An 18,077-nucleotide genomic window follows, 5' to 3' on the forward strand; every position below is an offset into this window, starting at 1 on the left:
ATGCTGGTGAAGCAGGGCCACATGTTCCTGGTGCAGGTCCTCGTGCTCGGCAAGCAGAATCACCTGCTTCTCGTGCAGAAGCGCGCTCCTGCCGCAACAGCTGGAGGTCGCCCAGGACCTGCAGGTGCTCCCTCAGGACGTCTGAGTGTTTTTCACTCAGCCTGAGGTAACCCTGCTGGGCATCCTCCAGTGCATCCATCAGGAAGCTGCTGGATGAGACCAACAGCTCCTGTCCATCACCGGCACACTCTGCCACAAGGGCGGCCCACAGCGTTATTATCCATAACGCTAACTTAATTCGCATACAAATCTAATTTTTAATATGTGAGTGTAAGGGAAAGTGACGTTTGAGGGTGCAGATCCAATGAAGGCTGGTGTCCTGTAGTACACATCCCTACGCTGTGATTATTAGGCTCATTTCTGCTCTATAAAGTCCTAAAGATGAACAACGTTCCTCCACGCTACTTGTAGCCCTGCGGTGTCTCTTACTGGGTCAGGGGTCAATGAACAAACACATCAAGCATTAACTGTTCCCGTGGGTCACTGCTCACCTTCCATCATTCAAAACACCAAAACAACAACAACACGTGTTTTCACTCGAAGTATCACTATTCTCCATTGCTCCTCCTCCTCCTCCTCCTCCTCCTCCTCTTCCATCCTGCTGTTAAGAAACCCTCTCCCTCCACTTCTCTTCATTTCTCTCTCAATCTTTATTCCACCTAGTGGCTGTGATACTCATCTAGTCATAAGAGTGCTCGTCCTGAATGATGTTGACCTTTTCATAGCAGCACGAAACATTAGCACCAATGGAAGCAATGCAATAATCATTATTGCATGGTGAGTGAAAGGTAAATAAAAACATTTTCTGTTTTTTTTTTTTGCAGTACTTTACATTTTTAATGACTATTTTCATGTATTGTAATTTCTGTAGGGGTGACTTTTGATGTGCTGGAATGCATTCTCCATTACTACATGTTATAATGAGTTCGGTATATGGTAATTTTGATTTGCGGTAAGGTTTTCAGGAACACATATGTACCGCATAATGAGGACTTACTGTATATATATATATATATATATATATATATATATATATATATATATATATATATATATATATATATATATATATATATATATATATATATATATATATATATATATATATATATATATATATATATATATATATATATATATATATATATATATACATATATCTTATTTTGTGATTTCACTGTTTCTCTGTATAAAGTGCCTGAATATCCCATGCCATTTGCCCGAATTTCGGCAGTCCCCCTGACCCCCCCCGCCTCCTACTCCTATGATCATACTTAATGATATATGGATTAAATTCTTTCAGTGCTTCATTTTGATTGACAAATAATGCAGGCAGTGTGAGGCAGGTGCAGTAGTAATGACCCCTGAGTGTGCCTGGACAGGTGTGGTGGCCTTGGGCTCCAGTCAGGTAGTGTCAGCAACAGCTCTGTCACTCCATTCCTTCAAGACGCCCACCCTCATCACCGATGCTTGTGCTGCCCACACCACCAAACCTGCTGACAACCTTTTCTCCACAGCACCTCACCTCACTGACCAACTGCAGGTTAGAGACTTAACACACACACACACACACACACACACACACACACACACACACACACACACACACACACACACACACACACACACACACACACACACACACACACACAAGAAATACAAAGGAGAAATGGATGGGTTGACACAGTGTATCTGGAAGGCTTTCAACAGAATACCACATAGAAGACTCCTATGGAAAATAGAACACATGGGAGGAATACAGGGAAATATCTTAAAGTGGATGACAGACTACTTAACAGATACAGAAATGAAGACAATGATAAGAAATACCCCATCAAGCTGGAACCCAATTAGCAGTGGAGTACTGGAGTACAGGGTTTGGTGCTAGCACCAGGTATGTTCCAAGTTTATGTCAGTGATATACAAGAGGGTTTGAGTAGCTATTAAATTTGTCTGCAGATGATGTGAAGCTTTTGAGAGTAATAAGGAATATCCATGACTGTATGGAATTGCATAAAGATATTGACAAGATCTGAAACTGGAGCCAAAAATGGAAATTAGAATTTAATACCAGGAAATGCTATGTAGCTAATGAAAATAGGTAACAGAAGACCTACATGGGAATATAAAATGGGAGAAGTGATTATAATGAAAAGGAGTGAAGAGAAAGACCTGAGAGTGATTATACAAGACACCCTGACTCCAGAAAGACACATAAATGGACTATTTGCTTCAATATACAAGACATTAACTAACATCAGGGTGGCATTCAATTATATGGATAAGACTATGATGAAAAAGATAATAACAACTATGATAAGACACAGACTGGAGTATGCAGCAGTGTTTTTTTTTTTTCTATATGTTCTGGCCTAAAGCACCTGTAGGCATACTTGAAGAGTATATGTGGGAAGCGCTGTTCAGCTTCCGCTTGACACAGGCAATTTTATTTATAGTGGTACCCATATTAGGGCCCATATCACCACCCAAGTGCATCTTTGGTGTAACCTCCTAGAACCTAGGTATTATGGTGACATGTAAGTAATTTTAAATAACTTGATAAATGGCATAGCTTCAAAGTGGTATGTGGTGGGATTAAAACCTACATGTGGACGTTGGCCCGATCCCATGCTTACCACCTTATCCACTATGCCACTGCCTCCCATTTTGTTCACCATACAGGCAGAAAGACATTAAGAAACTAGAAAGAATGCAAAGGACTGCTACAAAGATCCCAGAAATAAGGGTTCTTCCCTATGAAGAAAGACTGAAGAAAACCTTGAAAGATAGATGGAAAAGAGGGGACCTAATAATGATGTATGTATAAGTTAGTAAACTGTATGGAAAAGATAGATAGACAAGATCTAGTAACACTGACTGAGGATGGAGATTGACGAACAAGAGAACATTCCAAAAAGATCATGAAAAGTCAGGTCTGAGGAATATTAAGAAGTTCAGTTTTCACATAGGACAGTGGACATCTGGAATGGATTAAGTGATAAGATTGTAACAGCAGAAAGTGTACATAAATTTAAGGAAAAATTAGATGGTACAGTGGTACAGTAGAGCCATGCATGCTTTGGGGTCCGAGGGTCTCCAAGCACATGGGTTCGAATCCTGTCCACGGTCTGAGTGGAGGTTGAGCTTCCTCATTCAGGGCAACGGTTTCCTAACAGATGGGCTTTGAGATAGGAGGTATCTCAAAAAGTATCCCCTTTAGCCCATAAATTTCTGTGAAAAGTGCATGGTATAAATGAAAAAAATAAATAAATGTAGATATGGAGACAGGTCACTATGAGCCCCACTTGAACCCTGTAACACACAAGTTGGTAAATACACACACACTTAAGACTATAGAGAGTTACCATATTATAGACACCAATTTGAGCATACAACACTTTTCTTGAGGAGACGATTTTACAAAAGTAATATATACTTACCACACAGAGTAACTTCCCAACAACACCAAGGTTAATTCACTGCTCCATCCTGCCTTGCAGTTACCACATATTAAACTTAAGTTACTCTGTGCAGGTACTATAGTAATTTTTGCAGTAACAGTAAATACTATTAACACTAACCCTCATAATTTTTAAAGACCCCAGAAATACATGTATGTACTAGTACCTCTTTAGGTAAAAAATGATGGAAAACTATCTGTATATATTATATTATAATTCAACTATGGTGTCTGCAGTGCACACTACATTGACCTCAAAGATATGTACTAAAATGTATTCATGAAAAATGAGTGAGTCGTAAATGTTTGCACCACACATTCCTTGAAATGGGCTGACAGTGCAGACTTTCATGATACCACTGTGGTGTCAGAGGCACTAGACTATTATCCTTATCAACTCACTAGCCACCAAAACAATGGCAAAAAGATATTCTTAAAACTGAATGTCATCTTGTTCATGTACATGGAAGAGCATGGATGGTCACCACAGCTTGGTGTGACAAAACAAGACCCTATGCAGGCCACTGTTAATGTTCTGGTTCAACAAGTTGTCTGTCCTTGCACTTGCTATATGTATCCTTGCATTAAACCAAATCAAAAGATTTCTATGTAACATTTCTTATACAAAATTGCAGGATTATATACATATCCTATATGCCTTGTTATAGCAAAGTAACTCACTTATAGGCGGTGCTGTCAGCTGCTGAGCACCTTGGAGGTGAAGTTGCTGGAGTGAGTGTGGTGTCCAGCTTCAGCCATGCATCTGACATGCTACAGCAGCTGGCATTGAGAGGCAGCCCAAAGCTTTTGCACCTGCTGAAGGTTGATGCAGAGCCTGACCTGACTAAGAAAATAATACATTTCATAAGCAACAATGTGGTAAGACAGCAACATCTTTGGTTTTTGTCTTGGAGTTGACTCTGATCAGTATACAAGGGAGCATTGGAGAGGTCTGATTTGTATATAAAAGAAGTATTTCTTTCCACAGAGCTTTGGTGGAGTGATAGTGCTGTTGCTCAAATCAGCAGAACTCAATGTGTTCATTTCTGAAGTGGATGAACAAGTGGTGAAGAAGACTGGCCTGCGTTGGGTCCTCTCGACTCTTGGGGAAGAACCTCTTGCCAGGGAACTCATTGAAAAAGGGGTGCGATTGATTTTTTTTTGTTATTTTATCTTTCTTGTTGTGTACGTGCAACTCCCAAATCTCTTGTAGAAAAGCTGCCTGCAGGGGATAGTTGTGGCTGAATGCCCTCATGGAAGCTGAATAAATAAAACATCCAGTTTTATGCATTCATTAGTTTTTTTTTGTTGTATCTTTTCACAGATCAGAAAGAAATTTACTGGTTCTCTCCTAGTGGAGTCCCACTCACCAGTCACCCCAGTGTTCAGCCAGTACTTTGCTGAAGCTGTCCTCAACAAGACATCTGTGACAGCATCCCTTGCCCAGCAGTACATGGACACGGTAGCACACTGTGACTCAGAGGTGAGCCTAATGTTCAGATTGTACTAATTTCTAAGAGAAGACAGTCTGCTGTTCTCTCTTCCATCACTCTTCTATAAAGTATCTTGTTTTTTGCCATAGACTGTTGTTATGTGCAGATTTCATGACTATTCATTGCTGTGATGCTGGAGATTCAAAATATTTAACATGAATAATGTAAGATGGTGTGTGATCCATTTCACTAAGTAAGATGAACATCAACTGTTTGCTTCTTACACTGGCAGTATTTTAAACAGTAAGCTAAAACTGAAGTCTCTTTCATTTCTATAAAGTAAAGGCAAGTAAAAGACATTGGAAAAGGTAGGGCATGAAACTATCACATCTGTTCTGTTTTGTAAATGATGAACTGACATTAGCCCACTTTCACTATGGGAAATTAGATTGGCAGGGAGGATACTTCAAATTATTTTAGATTTAGCTGTTTTGATTTTTACAATGTCAGTGCTCGCTTTGCTGTGGAATATATCAAACGTACTATGTTTTTTTCTGCCCAGCACCATTCCTTCTTGGTGTTTGATACTTTTAAAAGAACTGAATGTGGTAGTAGACATGAAGGATGAGTGAGTGAATTATGGCTGTGTGCTTCAGGTGATATTGGTTGAAAGATGAAGGAAAGAAACACTCTCACTGAAAATTCTCTGAGAGGAAGAGTGATATCATACTAAACTGAATAGGAAAGATGCATTTGTATGTAGTACAAAGAAAAATTAGTATAGGTGATGATGAGGAGCAGTGAACATGAACACTGTTTACAGGAAGAATTTAAATTGTGAAGTATTTATTCTGTAATGGCCATCCTCTTGGTGGAGTTCCCAGGAACAGGCCGCAGATATTTATCTATTTATTTCTCCACCTCACTAACAAAGAGAAGTCATCAACTATTAGTAGATAAATATATAATCTAGAAATAATAATTATGACTTAGTGCATGTTGCTATTTTCATTTACTTATTTATTTTTTAAAATTTATTCCATATCATATCCCATAATTGGAATATGATGTTATTAACAAAGTCATGCAAGTAATGGCTGTGTCATGTCTGTGGAACAGAAAGCTTTGTAGTTTTACAAAGATCTTTTCCTGATGAGGCACATCTTCATAATCAGTAATAAAAGTGCACTGTAACATAGACATGCTTTTATGTGAAATAATGATTCTAGGTCCTCAGTGTCTCTGCTTCACCCTGTGTGAGCAAGCAGGAGCTGGCACAACTGGTGCAGGGTTCCACTGTGACTGCCACTGTCAGTGCTGTGTCGTCCCTGGCTGCTGCCTTCCGTCGAGTGCAGATCAAGAAGTGCTCCAAAGGTGTGCACTGCCTGGAGGCACTATGGCATGACCTGCATCAAGGTAAACCAACAAGATTTTCACAGTACATACAAGACAGTGTAATAATGGACCCAATCTTTATTAAAAGTGTGATCTGTGTTACAGATGTGCTGGAAGAACTACGGAAGCTACCGTGCACTGACGGTGCTGACCAGATCTGTTACATAGCCAACAGACTCAACAACTTCTTTGTCATTGTACAGATCACTCCTCTTGAACTGCGTGAGGTAAGCAGACTCTGCTACATGCTGCCTACAGGCATTTGTCATCTCTATATCTTCCTTAACTGCAACACGATGTGTGGGAAAAAAAGGCAACCTATAAAACTTAAAATAAGTAAAGCACTAGACAGTATTTTATTTACTTTCAGGCATAAGTTGCACAAGAGTTTAAAAACAAATCTTGAAATAATAGATGATTGACAACTAATCTTTTATTGTAATTTAGTTTACTGCATTGTCTGTGAGCCTTTTATTCTACCATGAAACAATGTTCTGACTTCTTGACCTTTCATTAGCACCTCCTTAGCTTTTTCCATCACATTTGTTACATACAATATACATATGTGTGTAGATGCACAATGCACCAGTATGATGTAGAGGTTCACCGTTATACAGGTGGATACAAGATTTACATAAATACAGCGCCATTATCACACCATCATGAGACACTGCATCATTCATCTACCAGAAGAGAATGCCTTCACACCTTATGATTGTGTTGTTGATGTGAGAGAGGGAGGAGAGCTGCACATCACCACTCATTCCACTTGGTTACAGTTGATTTCAAGCACTCTTACAGCACAAATGTAGCCATTATAACTAAAATTTGTAAAACAGTTAATGCATATTTTAAATTTTTTGAAAGGACAGTTATAGATTGTATATTATCATATGCATAAATGATAACTTATGGATCTTCACAGGTAGGAACATACTGTGAGGACACAGGATTGGAGTGGGCCAGTGGAAAAACTATTAATTTTGATAAAAGAGAGAAACATCATAGAGGAGTTGCCTTGAGCCTGGTGGCACAGCAAGCAAGGAGGCACAAGACAGTGATAAAGGCTGCACTGGTCACTCATGAGGTATGTGTAGTATATGGCACTGTAACATCAGAGCAATGCATGTTAACTCAGTGTGGGATGAAATATTGCTTTTTATGAATTCTCTTGTAAGCAGGGATGTTTTGTACTGAAAAATTCATAAGAATTTTTTATTGAAATCAGTGTTATTTTTTCTTTAAGTTTAACTGGAAAAGTTATACTCAGACTATTTTACTTATATCAGAGTTGAATTAGTTGATAATATGTGGATATCAGCACTGTCAGAATACTTCTGTGTTTAATCAGTTAATATGTTTAGAGAGCTGTAGTATTAAAAGCTCTCTATATACGTATAGGGTCTTTCCTTATTACAGCTGTATCATAATTCAATTTTTCAGTAATTTAAGTTTACATCAGAGGCTCAACTGATGATCACTGCCTATCACAGCTATTCTTTAATCAGATATTTTGGTGCTTCAAGACTCAAGCTATTACAGTTGGAAATCAGTACTGTAGAGAAGTGGTAACATGATAATTTTGTTCCTGGATCAGGACTATGTGAGGCGAACCTGGGCCTTCTCAGTGCTGGTGACAGCCTGCTTAGGGGTGGTGTCATCCCTGTACATCACTGTGTACGTGGCACTGCGGGTTTGTGATGGCACTCTCCAGGGACCACAGGTAAGGCCAAGTGTGAGATTCTTTGGTGATGGTTTAACTTCGTACAATTTTATTTCTGTGCTTGACAGTGTTCTCTGCTGCCACCACACATCATACAATGGCCAGTTGTATGAAACAAAAGAGAAAAACAGTAGTAGCATACAATGTTTATGCCAGTGCACACCAGCTCACAAATTACTGCTTGTATTGCCCATCCTTTCTAAGTCACAGTTTATATTGTATTTTTATATCTTTCATATTTTTGGAAGGGGAAAAACAAGAAACAAACAAAATGTTGAAGTAACATCTATCTTCTTATATTGGTATAACTATCCATCTGTCTATCTGTCTCTTTGTCAGTCTGTGTGTCCGTCTATTTATTTATCCATCTATACATGTTTGTATGACTGTATGTACTAAGTAACATGGCATTGACATGATATTTGTTGCCCAATAAAGAAGCTGAGATTAGGATCTGTTTGTGGGACTCTAGAGGTAGCACAGCAGGTATTGATTAAAGAAATTATAATAAAGTGAAATAATTATGTTGATTATTGTAAATTGTAAAACAATATCAAGAAAAAAGTAAAAAATTCAGTGAAACATAGAAGGGTTAATACAATCATATTGTTTCTTATTTTTCTTAATGTTATTTGTTTATGTATGATTGTATACATAATTTTCTTTCCTAATTTTCTTTTATTGTTATATATTTATTTATTTATTTTACTTATTTTTCCATTTATCTATTTACTTTTTTACTTCTTTCTAGGAATAAACCCAACAAGTAAATGCTACAGCAAAGGGCTGCTTGTACACTATATGTACTATACACACTTTGGTTGTTTTTAGCTTTGGAAATGGAAGGCAAGGAAATGCAGCAAGAAAGAGCTAGGCTAATGCTAATGCCATATGGTCTCTGGGCACAGGTGCTGGGAACGCTGCTGCTGATGGGTGTCATGGGCGTGTTTTCCTCCTGTGTCGTGTATGTGTTGCCGCCTTCTGCCATCACCTGTTCTGTTCGGCAATGGGCGCCCACCCTGTGCTTGGCGCTGTGCTATGGTGTGCTGCTAGTGAAAGCAATGCAGCTCAGAGCTCTGGTGTCTGTTGGTGCTGAGGGAAAGGTAATGGATCTGTCCTTAAGCATCACTCATGCCTTGGTACAGTGGAACCATGCGTGCTTTGGGGTCAGAGGGGTCTCCAAGCACACGGGTTCGAATCCTGTCCACGGTCCGAGTGTAGGTTGGGTTTTCTCACTCGGGGCAACGGTTTCCTAGTGGATGGGCTTTGAGATAGGAGGTACCCCAAAAAGTATCCCTTTAGCCCATAAATTTCTGTGAAAAGCCCACATGGTATAAAGAAAAAAAAAAAAGTAAAACTGTTGTGTTTTTATTATAGGAGTTTCACCTACATTTACATTAACATAGATTGATATTCATAAGTTGTATCAATGCATTATGCAGCTAGGTGATCCTCGCTATACGAAAACTCGCTATATGAATTTTCACTCGCATGAAATCCATGTTTTATTACTCCTTGTTTACTTACACAAACTTAATTGCTCAGTACTGTACTTACGAATTTCCAAATTCCCCGCCCAGTGCACCAGTGGTGCCAGAGATGCGCAGCAGGCAGTTCCACAACAATAACTTAAACAAATGCTCCCATTCCTGCTATCTGCTCAGCCAGCCTGCCTACAATCCACATTTTTCATTTTTGCATCAATTTCTTACCCTAAGTATTGTACTGTTGTAGTATGTTCCTATTATCTTTTTTGTGGTATTATTGATTAGTAATTCATTTGTGAGGATAAAGGAAACAATCTTGTAGAATCATGTAGACATAAGAATACTTATGCAAAGCCACTGTTCACTTAGAATTAAGTTTGATAAAACCAGTATGTGTGGTAGAACCTGTGGGTTATGCATGGTACAGGACAGTTTGCTGGAAATACCTATAACCACTCATGTTCAAAAATGTTTGTAAGGCTCCTCGCCAGTGAAAAAAATCATGAAAATCTTGGTAATGACCATTTTTTTAGTTTTACCACTTTTTATATGTACTATTCCAAATGCACAAAATTAATAAAATAAACACAGTGTATGTACATCCAGGTGCCTTTTCATAGGGAGGCGGTAGCATAATGGATCAGGTGGTAAGCGTGGGATTGGGTAGATGTCCATGCGTAGGTTTGAATCCCATCACTTGCCATCTTGAAACTTTATCATATGTCGAGTGGTTTAAAGTTACCTACATGTCACCAAGATACCCAGGTTCTAGGTGGAGGTGTAATTGCCTTACATCAAAGATGTGCTTGGGTGGTGATATGGGCCTTAATATGGGTACCACTAAAAATAAAATTGCCTATACTGCTAGTGGGGTGGAAACTGGAGAGCACTTCCCATACTCTTTAAGTATGCCTACAGGCACTATAGGCTTAAAAAAAAAAAACATTTATTATTTCTTTTGTACTTTGATAAGGTGAACACAGTACTGTTTAGACTGAAAAATCTTATGTTGGGGAATGTAATCCCTATCTTTGTATTGCTTTAGTTATTCACTATACAAATTTTCACTATATGAAAGGGTTTTCAGGAACCTAATCCTTTCGTATAGCAGGGATCACCTGTAATTACCAATATGCAAACTATTTACTTAGAACTCCTCTGTACAGCTGGTAACTTGAAGCTGTCCATCATCAGAGGTCACCTGGATTGACAGACAGGAACATGTGGATGCATAAACTATTACAACTTATAGTTTCTTGTCTCCTTTTATTGTTTTAGGTATCTCAAGTGAATCTACACATCACCCTGTTGTTCATACTGGGTGTACAAATTGCACTGTGTCTGCTGGGGCATGCTGGTGGGCTGAGTGTTGGGGAGGATCCTCTGGTGAGAGTCGAGCCGAGTGGAGGCGGCTGTGTGGCATGAAGCCCTTTGCTACCCTGGCTACAAGGGTGTACCTGCTCTTCCTGCTGCTGCTCTGCCTTGTCTTGTCTACTCTGAACCGAAAGATTCAGAGGAACCACAATGAGGTGTGTTAGAAAGTATGCACACCTAAACATACCCACACCCACACCTACACATACACACACACCACCCACACATATACATTGTAATCACTCATGTATATCTATATAATATTGGTGTTGGTGTTGTGATGAAGGTAATGCGTGACTCTCACAGGGACACTGGCTGCTATTGACGTCCTGTGTGTCGGTGCCGGTGGTGGTGGCGTGGTCCATCATGAGCTACCTGGCGCCTCTCTCCCTGGAGGCACCCACTACCAGTGTGGCACTGCTTATTCTGGCATCACTCATACTTGGACTTCTCTTCATCCCAAAAATGAGAATCATTACCCAGCAAGCAAAGAAATTCAGGTACACTTTACATATTGTCTCCTTCCTTTCATTGATATTGAAAATATAAATAATATTGTATTACATGATCACAGATTTGCTAGTATTGTACTATGTATATCATATCTTTGTATAGTGTCTGAATTTTCTGATGTATTATATGTATGTCTACATCTATAATTATTAATTGGAGTTAGTGATATAACTACAAACAAAAAATATTTTGTGGAATTTTACTTAACAATTAGTAAAGTACAGTGAAATATCACTAGTTGGACTGAGTTGGGAGGTGGTCAGTCTGATGTAAGCAAAAATCTGATATCCAAAGAATGCAGTTTACAGTATAAAGCCCGAGAGAAAAGAATCTTACGTATATAGATGAAAGCAGATAAGAAATACAACTGATGAAGCTGATGCTATCTGATACAGTATATGATAGTAGATTATTGTTTTGTTGACTGATTTGCTCTTGGAGATAGAGAATTAAGACACATTGAAAGTACTGAACTTGTTTGCAATGAAGTATAAGAAAATTATTAATGGAAATATTTACTTTCGTATATATGCACTAAATAAATTAAGATACTTTTCTACTTCCTTTTCCATTTGCGTACCTGAAAGAAGTAAATAATATTCATGTAATCATTAATCACAATATTATTGAGACAAAAGTACTTTTCATCATATTCTCACCAATCATCTGCACCTCTGGAAATTTATATCAAGAACAAATTTTTCTATGGAATAAAAGAATTGTTCATCATATTCCTATAGACACAAGCGGCTTGCAGCAGCAGCATCAGTCTCTACAGTCCTGAGCCAGATAGAGGATGGATCAGTAGTCGGGGTGCCTGTCCTGCAAGACACCCTGAAGCAGCTCGTAATGGCAGCCCACAGCACAGCCACCAGGATGCAGCAGGATCAGTCAGGTCATCTATTGCTTCACAGAATAATTATCGTGCTGCCTTCAGTGCAGTGTATGGATTCCCACAGCCATCTCCATTGAGCAGCCCAAGCCGTGTCCTGAGAAACCCCATTCATGATGCTTCCAAAGGAGCTTATCCTTGAGGTCTCGGTAATGCTGCAGTATTGTGGGAACTGGTGTTTCTTTTACTCACTGCCAGTGGCAGATTTATGATGTATGGGGCCCCAGGCCAGTGGTCTTTCATGTTACTTTGTTTTAAATGTTTCCATCATCATTTCACATTGTGTTGATTGTAATTTGTAGAATATTGCAGTATATGTAATGTAACTAATGTACCACCTCTAGGGTGTGTGGCTCTTGTGAGTGAAGGGCTTACTTAGTTACCTTCCTTAAGTCCACTACTGCTCTCTGTGATCAGTATTTGGGAAGAGTTGTAGCTACTACGTAAATGATCAGTTACCAGTGTGTGTGTGTGTGTGTGTGTGTGTGTGTGTGTGTGTGTGTGTGTGTGTGTGTGTGTGTGTGTGTGTGTATTCTAGAGCTGTAGCTAGGGAGTTAAGGAGAGCTGCTGCCTAGTGAAAGCTAATGTAGTAACTTTTAGTATATAGTATATTTTTTATTTCCGATATGAGTCTTCTACACTGCACAAAACTTATCAATATAATAAGATGTAGTAATAATTATATATCTTTTGTTTCCTTATAACTTGTCTTTTCCAGCACATAAGATGTAATCCAAAGATGTGGAAACGGAGAACTTGGCAGAACTAAAACTTGTGGGATATTATATTTTACTCCCAAGATGGAACATGAAACCTTGTTAAAACTTTTCATTGCTTTCTTTCATCATATTTGATTTAAATTATCTTTAAATTTTATGGTAATTACTACTTTAATGGATATCCAGTGGTTTGACACTGCCAATCCACAAAGAATTCAGTGATGTGTCATCTCCAATAAGGCTCATAATTATGTCCATCCATCAAGATTGTTTTACATACTAGTACCTGATTATCTGTGTACTGTAGTGTGTATAGTTAATCACAATGAGCTTGCAGTCAGCAGATGTCTTACTGATGATACTTAGTGCACTGGTGACTGGTATCAGGTATTAATGAACCCAGTCCTCACTTCTCCCAAGATCTAAATAGAAAAAGAAACATGAGAATAGGACATTTCATCTGTAGTGCTGTTAGAAATTGTGCATAGAACAAATATGTGTAATTATTCAGAACATTCAACTCTTACATGTCAGGAGCACATGGTTGGTGGCACATTTTGTGGTTGGCCATTGTACTCCATGCATCTTCTAAGGTGACTTGAAATGATGAAACTAAAAGATTGAAAATCCCTCCTCAGTATTTTTATTCCTGCCATGAGGCACAGCATAATGTTTGGCACTGCCACCAAACTTTAAAGTGATCTCGGCTTGGTATGTGTATAGATCAATGCATGTTCAGTATTAAGGTATGTAATACATAACTGGATGGTAATTTTTTCAACACTTGAAAATAAAAGAAGAAAAAAGAAAAGAAAAAAGGAAATAGTATTTGATGTTGAGAAATGTTTATTCTGCTGCTGCAACTGTGGAAAATGCTATTCACTGGACAAAACAACTTGTATTTGTTATCCATTTATACAGTGGTAAATAGGATGACTTAACTTTCCATATGTTCAATCAGTGATATAACTATGTATTTGCTTGTTTGGTCTTTTATTTATTTTTTTTCAATAAGTGCTTTCTTGTTGAGCCATATACAGCTATATACATTATATATTTCTTAATCTGTTTTCTCCTGTGTGATGGATAAATGTACATGTGCCCTCTGAGTATGAATAAATGTAACAAATAGGTAGTGACATTGGTTGCCATTACATAATCATGCAGTTCTCAATCAATATTTTTCCCAGTACAGTGGTTCATCATTTGTCACTGGTCACAACAGTGAATCTGAGCTTTATGGTATGTAAGTCTGATTATAAAAATATTACTTGTATCATGCAAGAATGCTCATGGAGTTCATCAATATAAAGGATATATGGATTATGTATGCCTAGTATGATTTTAAATTAGGAGAATTCATAAATATTGAAAAGTTTGGGAGTTTGTAAAAAAATAATACTTTCTGACATTAATTTCCTTGTTTTCTTTCACTTCATCATAAACTTACTGCAATTAGGTGGTGCAGCATAACCAAAGCACTACAAGGAGGGCGTAGACAGCTGCCAAAACGATAATTAGTACATAGTGAGGTCTGAAATACTGGACCAGTGTGCACAGTGAATTCATCAATAACTAGCTGTGACCTCAGTGGCAGCCACAGCTTTCTTCCTTCACACACACACACACACCCTTCACGGCTTCACTAATAATTCTAAATGAAATATAGCTTTTTTATTTTCCACCCTCTTAAGTCTCCATCAAGAAAGGGAACTTCTCTTTGGTGTCGACTTTTTTTTTTTTTCTCTCTCTCTTCAACTCTTGCACAATTATCAGTATATCTAATTTTCAATCTAGAATACCACCTCTCCTCTACTAAACCTCATATTTTCCTCACAGATGTCTGAGGCAACTGACAGTACGCCCTTTTCTGTTCCTACTTTTCTTATATTTTATTCTCATTTTAGTTTCAAAGCTGGATGTTGCGTCATGACTCAATGTGCGCAATGATTTGTATTTTGTACTGCTTGCATAACATGCACCCGTGCCCTGAATCTTCCTCCGTTTTCCACCATCAGGCTAGATACGACTAGTCATTCTCATCTGTATCTGTGCTGTATACCTTTCACTTAACTCCTCTGAACATAGGAAAATCAGCACTGTCCTACTATAGACATCCTTGAGTCTCTACAGCTGTCCTCGTTTCCGGGCTCCCCTTTGCAACTCTTCCACTCAGCTGACTTGAGTGACTTGATGTCATATAATATGAAGCCAGCAGGCTATTAGTGAACAAGGGAAAGAGATAATTAAGATATATTAAATGGAGGGAATGGGATTAAAACAGGAGATAAAAGAAAAAATAGATAACAAATTGAGGAAATGGAAATGAAAAAGGACAATTAAAGAAAACATTGGATGATAAATGGAGGAAAGAGATGGAAAGAAATATAGATAATGAATAGGGGAATATGAAATGGGAATAAAAATATGATATATTGAATAAGGACATACGAGGTAACTACGATAAAACAGCAGATAGAAAAAAAAAATAGATAAGGAATAGGGCAAGAGGATTCATAACGAATAAGGGAATGGGATAAAGGAAAAGGTAATGAGAATAGTAACGAATAAGGGAACAAGAGGAAATGGTAATGAATAATAAGGGAATATTAAGCTAGGAGGAAATGGGCCATGACAATAAAACAACATAGAAAAGCGGATGACGAATAGGAGCAAAGGATAAAGAATAGGGAATAGAGGAAAATAGGAATGAAAATGATAAAGAATAAGGGAAGTGAAAATATGATAACGAATAAGGGAATAGGAGGAGCGTGTGTGCATGTGTGTGTTTGTTGAGTAACGTGTCTTCATATAATGTGACGTCAAATCAGCTGTCTGAAAGAGCTGCGAAGGGGGAGCAGGGTAACGAGGTGAGCTGCAGGTACTTCTATGTTAGGACAGTGCCGGAAAATCTTTGACTACTTCATTTTCAAAGTGGAGGACATTCTGAATCTTCCCTTTTGTGGTAATCACCATTCTAGTAGACTTAATTCAGTGTTCACCACTAGCCTAAACTGACTTTCTTCTACCTTCACTGAATATCCTGGTGAATTAGCCTTTATGCTGAATGCCGATGTAAACAGAAACTCAAAAGGTGATCCTGGGACCATGATACAGTACTTACCATAATCATCAAAGGCGAGGATGAAACCAAAGCAGCATTTTGGAGACGATCGAGTGTGTACATATGATTGCAGTTAATGCAGTGGATACTGGATAGACTCAGTATTGGTTACCTAATTATGAAATTTATATTGATTGAATTATATAGTATTATTGCATATAATATTATTGGCTTCATCTAGCTGTAAAACTGCAGTGGCTCCGTAATCACGTGACGTGTCCACGGCACTTTCTCTTGCCTATTACAAAGCCCACAGAAAGTTAATTTCACGTTTATTATGAAAATAAGATTCAATGACTTACTATATGAATGAAAAAAAAATGTAAAGTAGTTGTCTTCGGTTACGTGGGATTCATATTTGACCAAAGATGAGGATGGGAGATGACAGGGCGAGATGCCAGTTACCTCAATTTGGGTGTATACAACATATTTGTATCTACGATGTATATGTAGGGGTAGGAGGTAAGTTGATCATCATCATTAACAAAAATGATGAAAAAAAAAGTCACAGCGCATCGCCATGATATGGAGTCTGGGCCGCCTGTTAAAGTCACGCCGGCTTTTAAAAGCCGCAACTCGCTGGCAGCTCCTGCGAAGTTAACAAGTGGTCTTTATGCCTGTAGTTAACTTGTAGTGGCCGATGTTCGCGTGCAGCCCGTGTAAAGTGAATACGATATGTGTGTGTCCGCGTTGTATAGTGGCCGAAGCAAGCAGGGTTGTGTCGCGTACAACACTGGGAAGTTATATATGGCGCATAGTGTTTTCTACTTAATCGAGGTTGTGAAGCTTATAGAATTCCGGTAAGTGTTTTCGAAACATTAGAGTGTGAAGGAGTACTGAACCAAAGCAATTGTAGAAGAACAAATTTACCAATGTAATGTCCTCGTGTCTCTATAATGAGGCAGATGCCGTCTCTTTGGTGTGCCTGGGGAGTGTAACGTACGGTAATGATATTTTTATGTGATTGAAGGTGTGTGAGGAAAGTGAAGGTAAGACCCCCTCTGGACTAGCGATGCTTATTAGTAAACGATTGTTGTGACAAGAATGATGAATATCATCACAGAGACACGCAGCAAGACGCAGACACAACTCACAAGGTCATCACCATCTGTCACGCAAGCTCAAGGTAAGTACTACTGAGTAGCCCACGTACTGCACCCAGCCACCCATGTACTGTTTATATGCAAGGATGTATTTATTATTGGGGATAATTCTCTACATCAGGGGTTCTCAACCTTTTTAATCTTATGTACCCCTCGAAGTCTTTCAGTATTGATCACGTACCCCTTTCCCACAATGCAGCGTCAGGAAGGGTAAGAATAAATGCATGGTTTATTGACTTAGTTTATTAAGTTTAATTTGTTTTATATATGTGGAGCAGACAAAATTTTTAATTAATATTAGTATGTTTCTATGAGGCAGTGTCGATAGGAACTGGTACCTCACAGGAGACACTATATGTGACTTACATTCAATACATTTACCCAAAAGGAACTATATCAGACAATTTTCGATCATTATGTCAGTGAACTAGTGTTGCTTCCAGCTAGTTGCAACTTGTAACTAGTGATAGTGATAAATAAGTCACTGTGTGTGTGAATAACATATAAAATAATAAATCGGAACAAATATTATAGGTTTGCAAGGTTGTGTGGCAACTGTAATCCAAGAGAGCTTCCTCTCAAGTGATATAACTCAAAGAGTTTCCTTGTTAACGTTGTTAACGTGTCCTGGTTCTAGTGAAGGACACATCCAGCCTAGCACATGTAAGCCACATTGTATACTATAAACAAATTTGCAGTTATTAAGAGCTGAAGTATTTTGAGAAACCTGCCACGTACCCCCAAAATTCCTCTCAAGTACCCATGGAGATACGCGTACCCCAGGTTGAGAACCC

General features: G+C 38.5%; 1 protein-coding gene across 1 annotated transcript in view; it reads left to right on the top strand.

The window, feature by feature from the left end:
- The window catches only part of LOC123504920, a 99,574-nt gene extending 85,103 nt beyond the window's left edge, over positions 1–14,471 (top strand). Inside the window, 14 exon segments of the mRNA XM_045255844.1 lie at positions 1,443–1,603; positions 4,208–4,399; positions 4,509–4,664; positions 4,845–5,003; positions 6,183–6,369; positions 6,454–6,575; positions 7,274–7,435; positions 7,946–8,071; positions 8,980–9,174; positions 10,837–10,963; positions 10,966–11,087; positions 11,239–11,432; positions 12,186–12,286; positions 12,289–14,471. Of these exon segments, the coding sequence (XP_045111779.1) occupies positions 1,443–1,603; positions 4,208–4,399; positions 4,509–4,664; positions 4,845–5,003; positions 6,183–6,369; positions 6,454–6,575; positions 7,274–7,435; positions 7,946–8,071; positions 8,980–9,174; positions 10,837–10,963; positions 10,966–11,087; positions 11,239–11,432; positions 12,186–12,286; positions 12,289–12,479 (2,195 nt within the window). The 3' untranslated portion in view covers positions 12,480–14,471.
- The last annotated feature ends 3,606 nt before the right edge of the window (positions 14,472–18,077 follow it).

This window comes from Portunus trituberculatus, chromosome 17 (assembly GCF_017591435.1).
Source record: "Portunus trituberculatus isolate SZX2019 chromosome 17, ASM1759143v1, whole genome shotgun sequence".
In the NCBI taxonomy this organism is placed as follows: Eukaryota; Metazoa; Arthropoda; class Malacostraca; order Decapoda; family Portunidae; genus Portunus; species Portunus trituberculatus.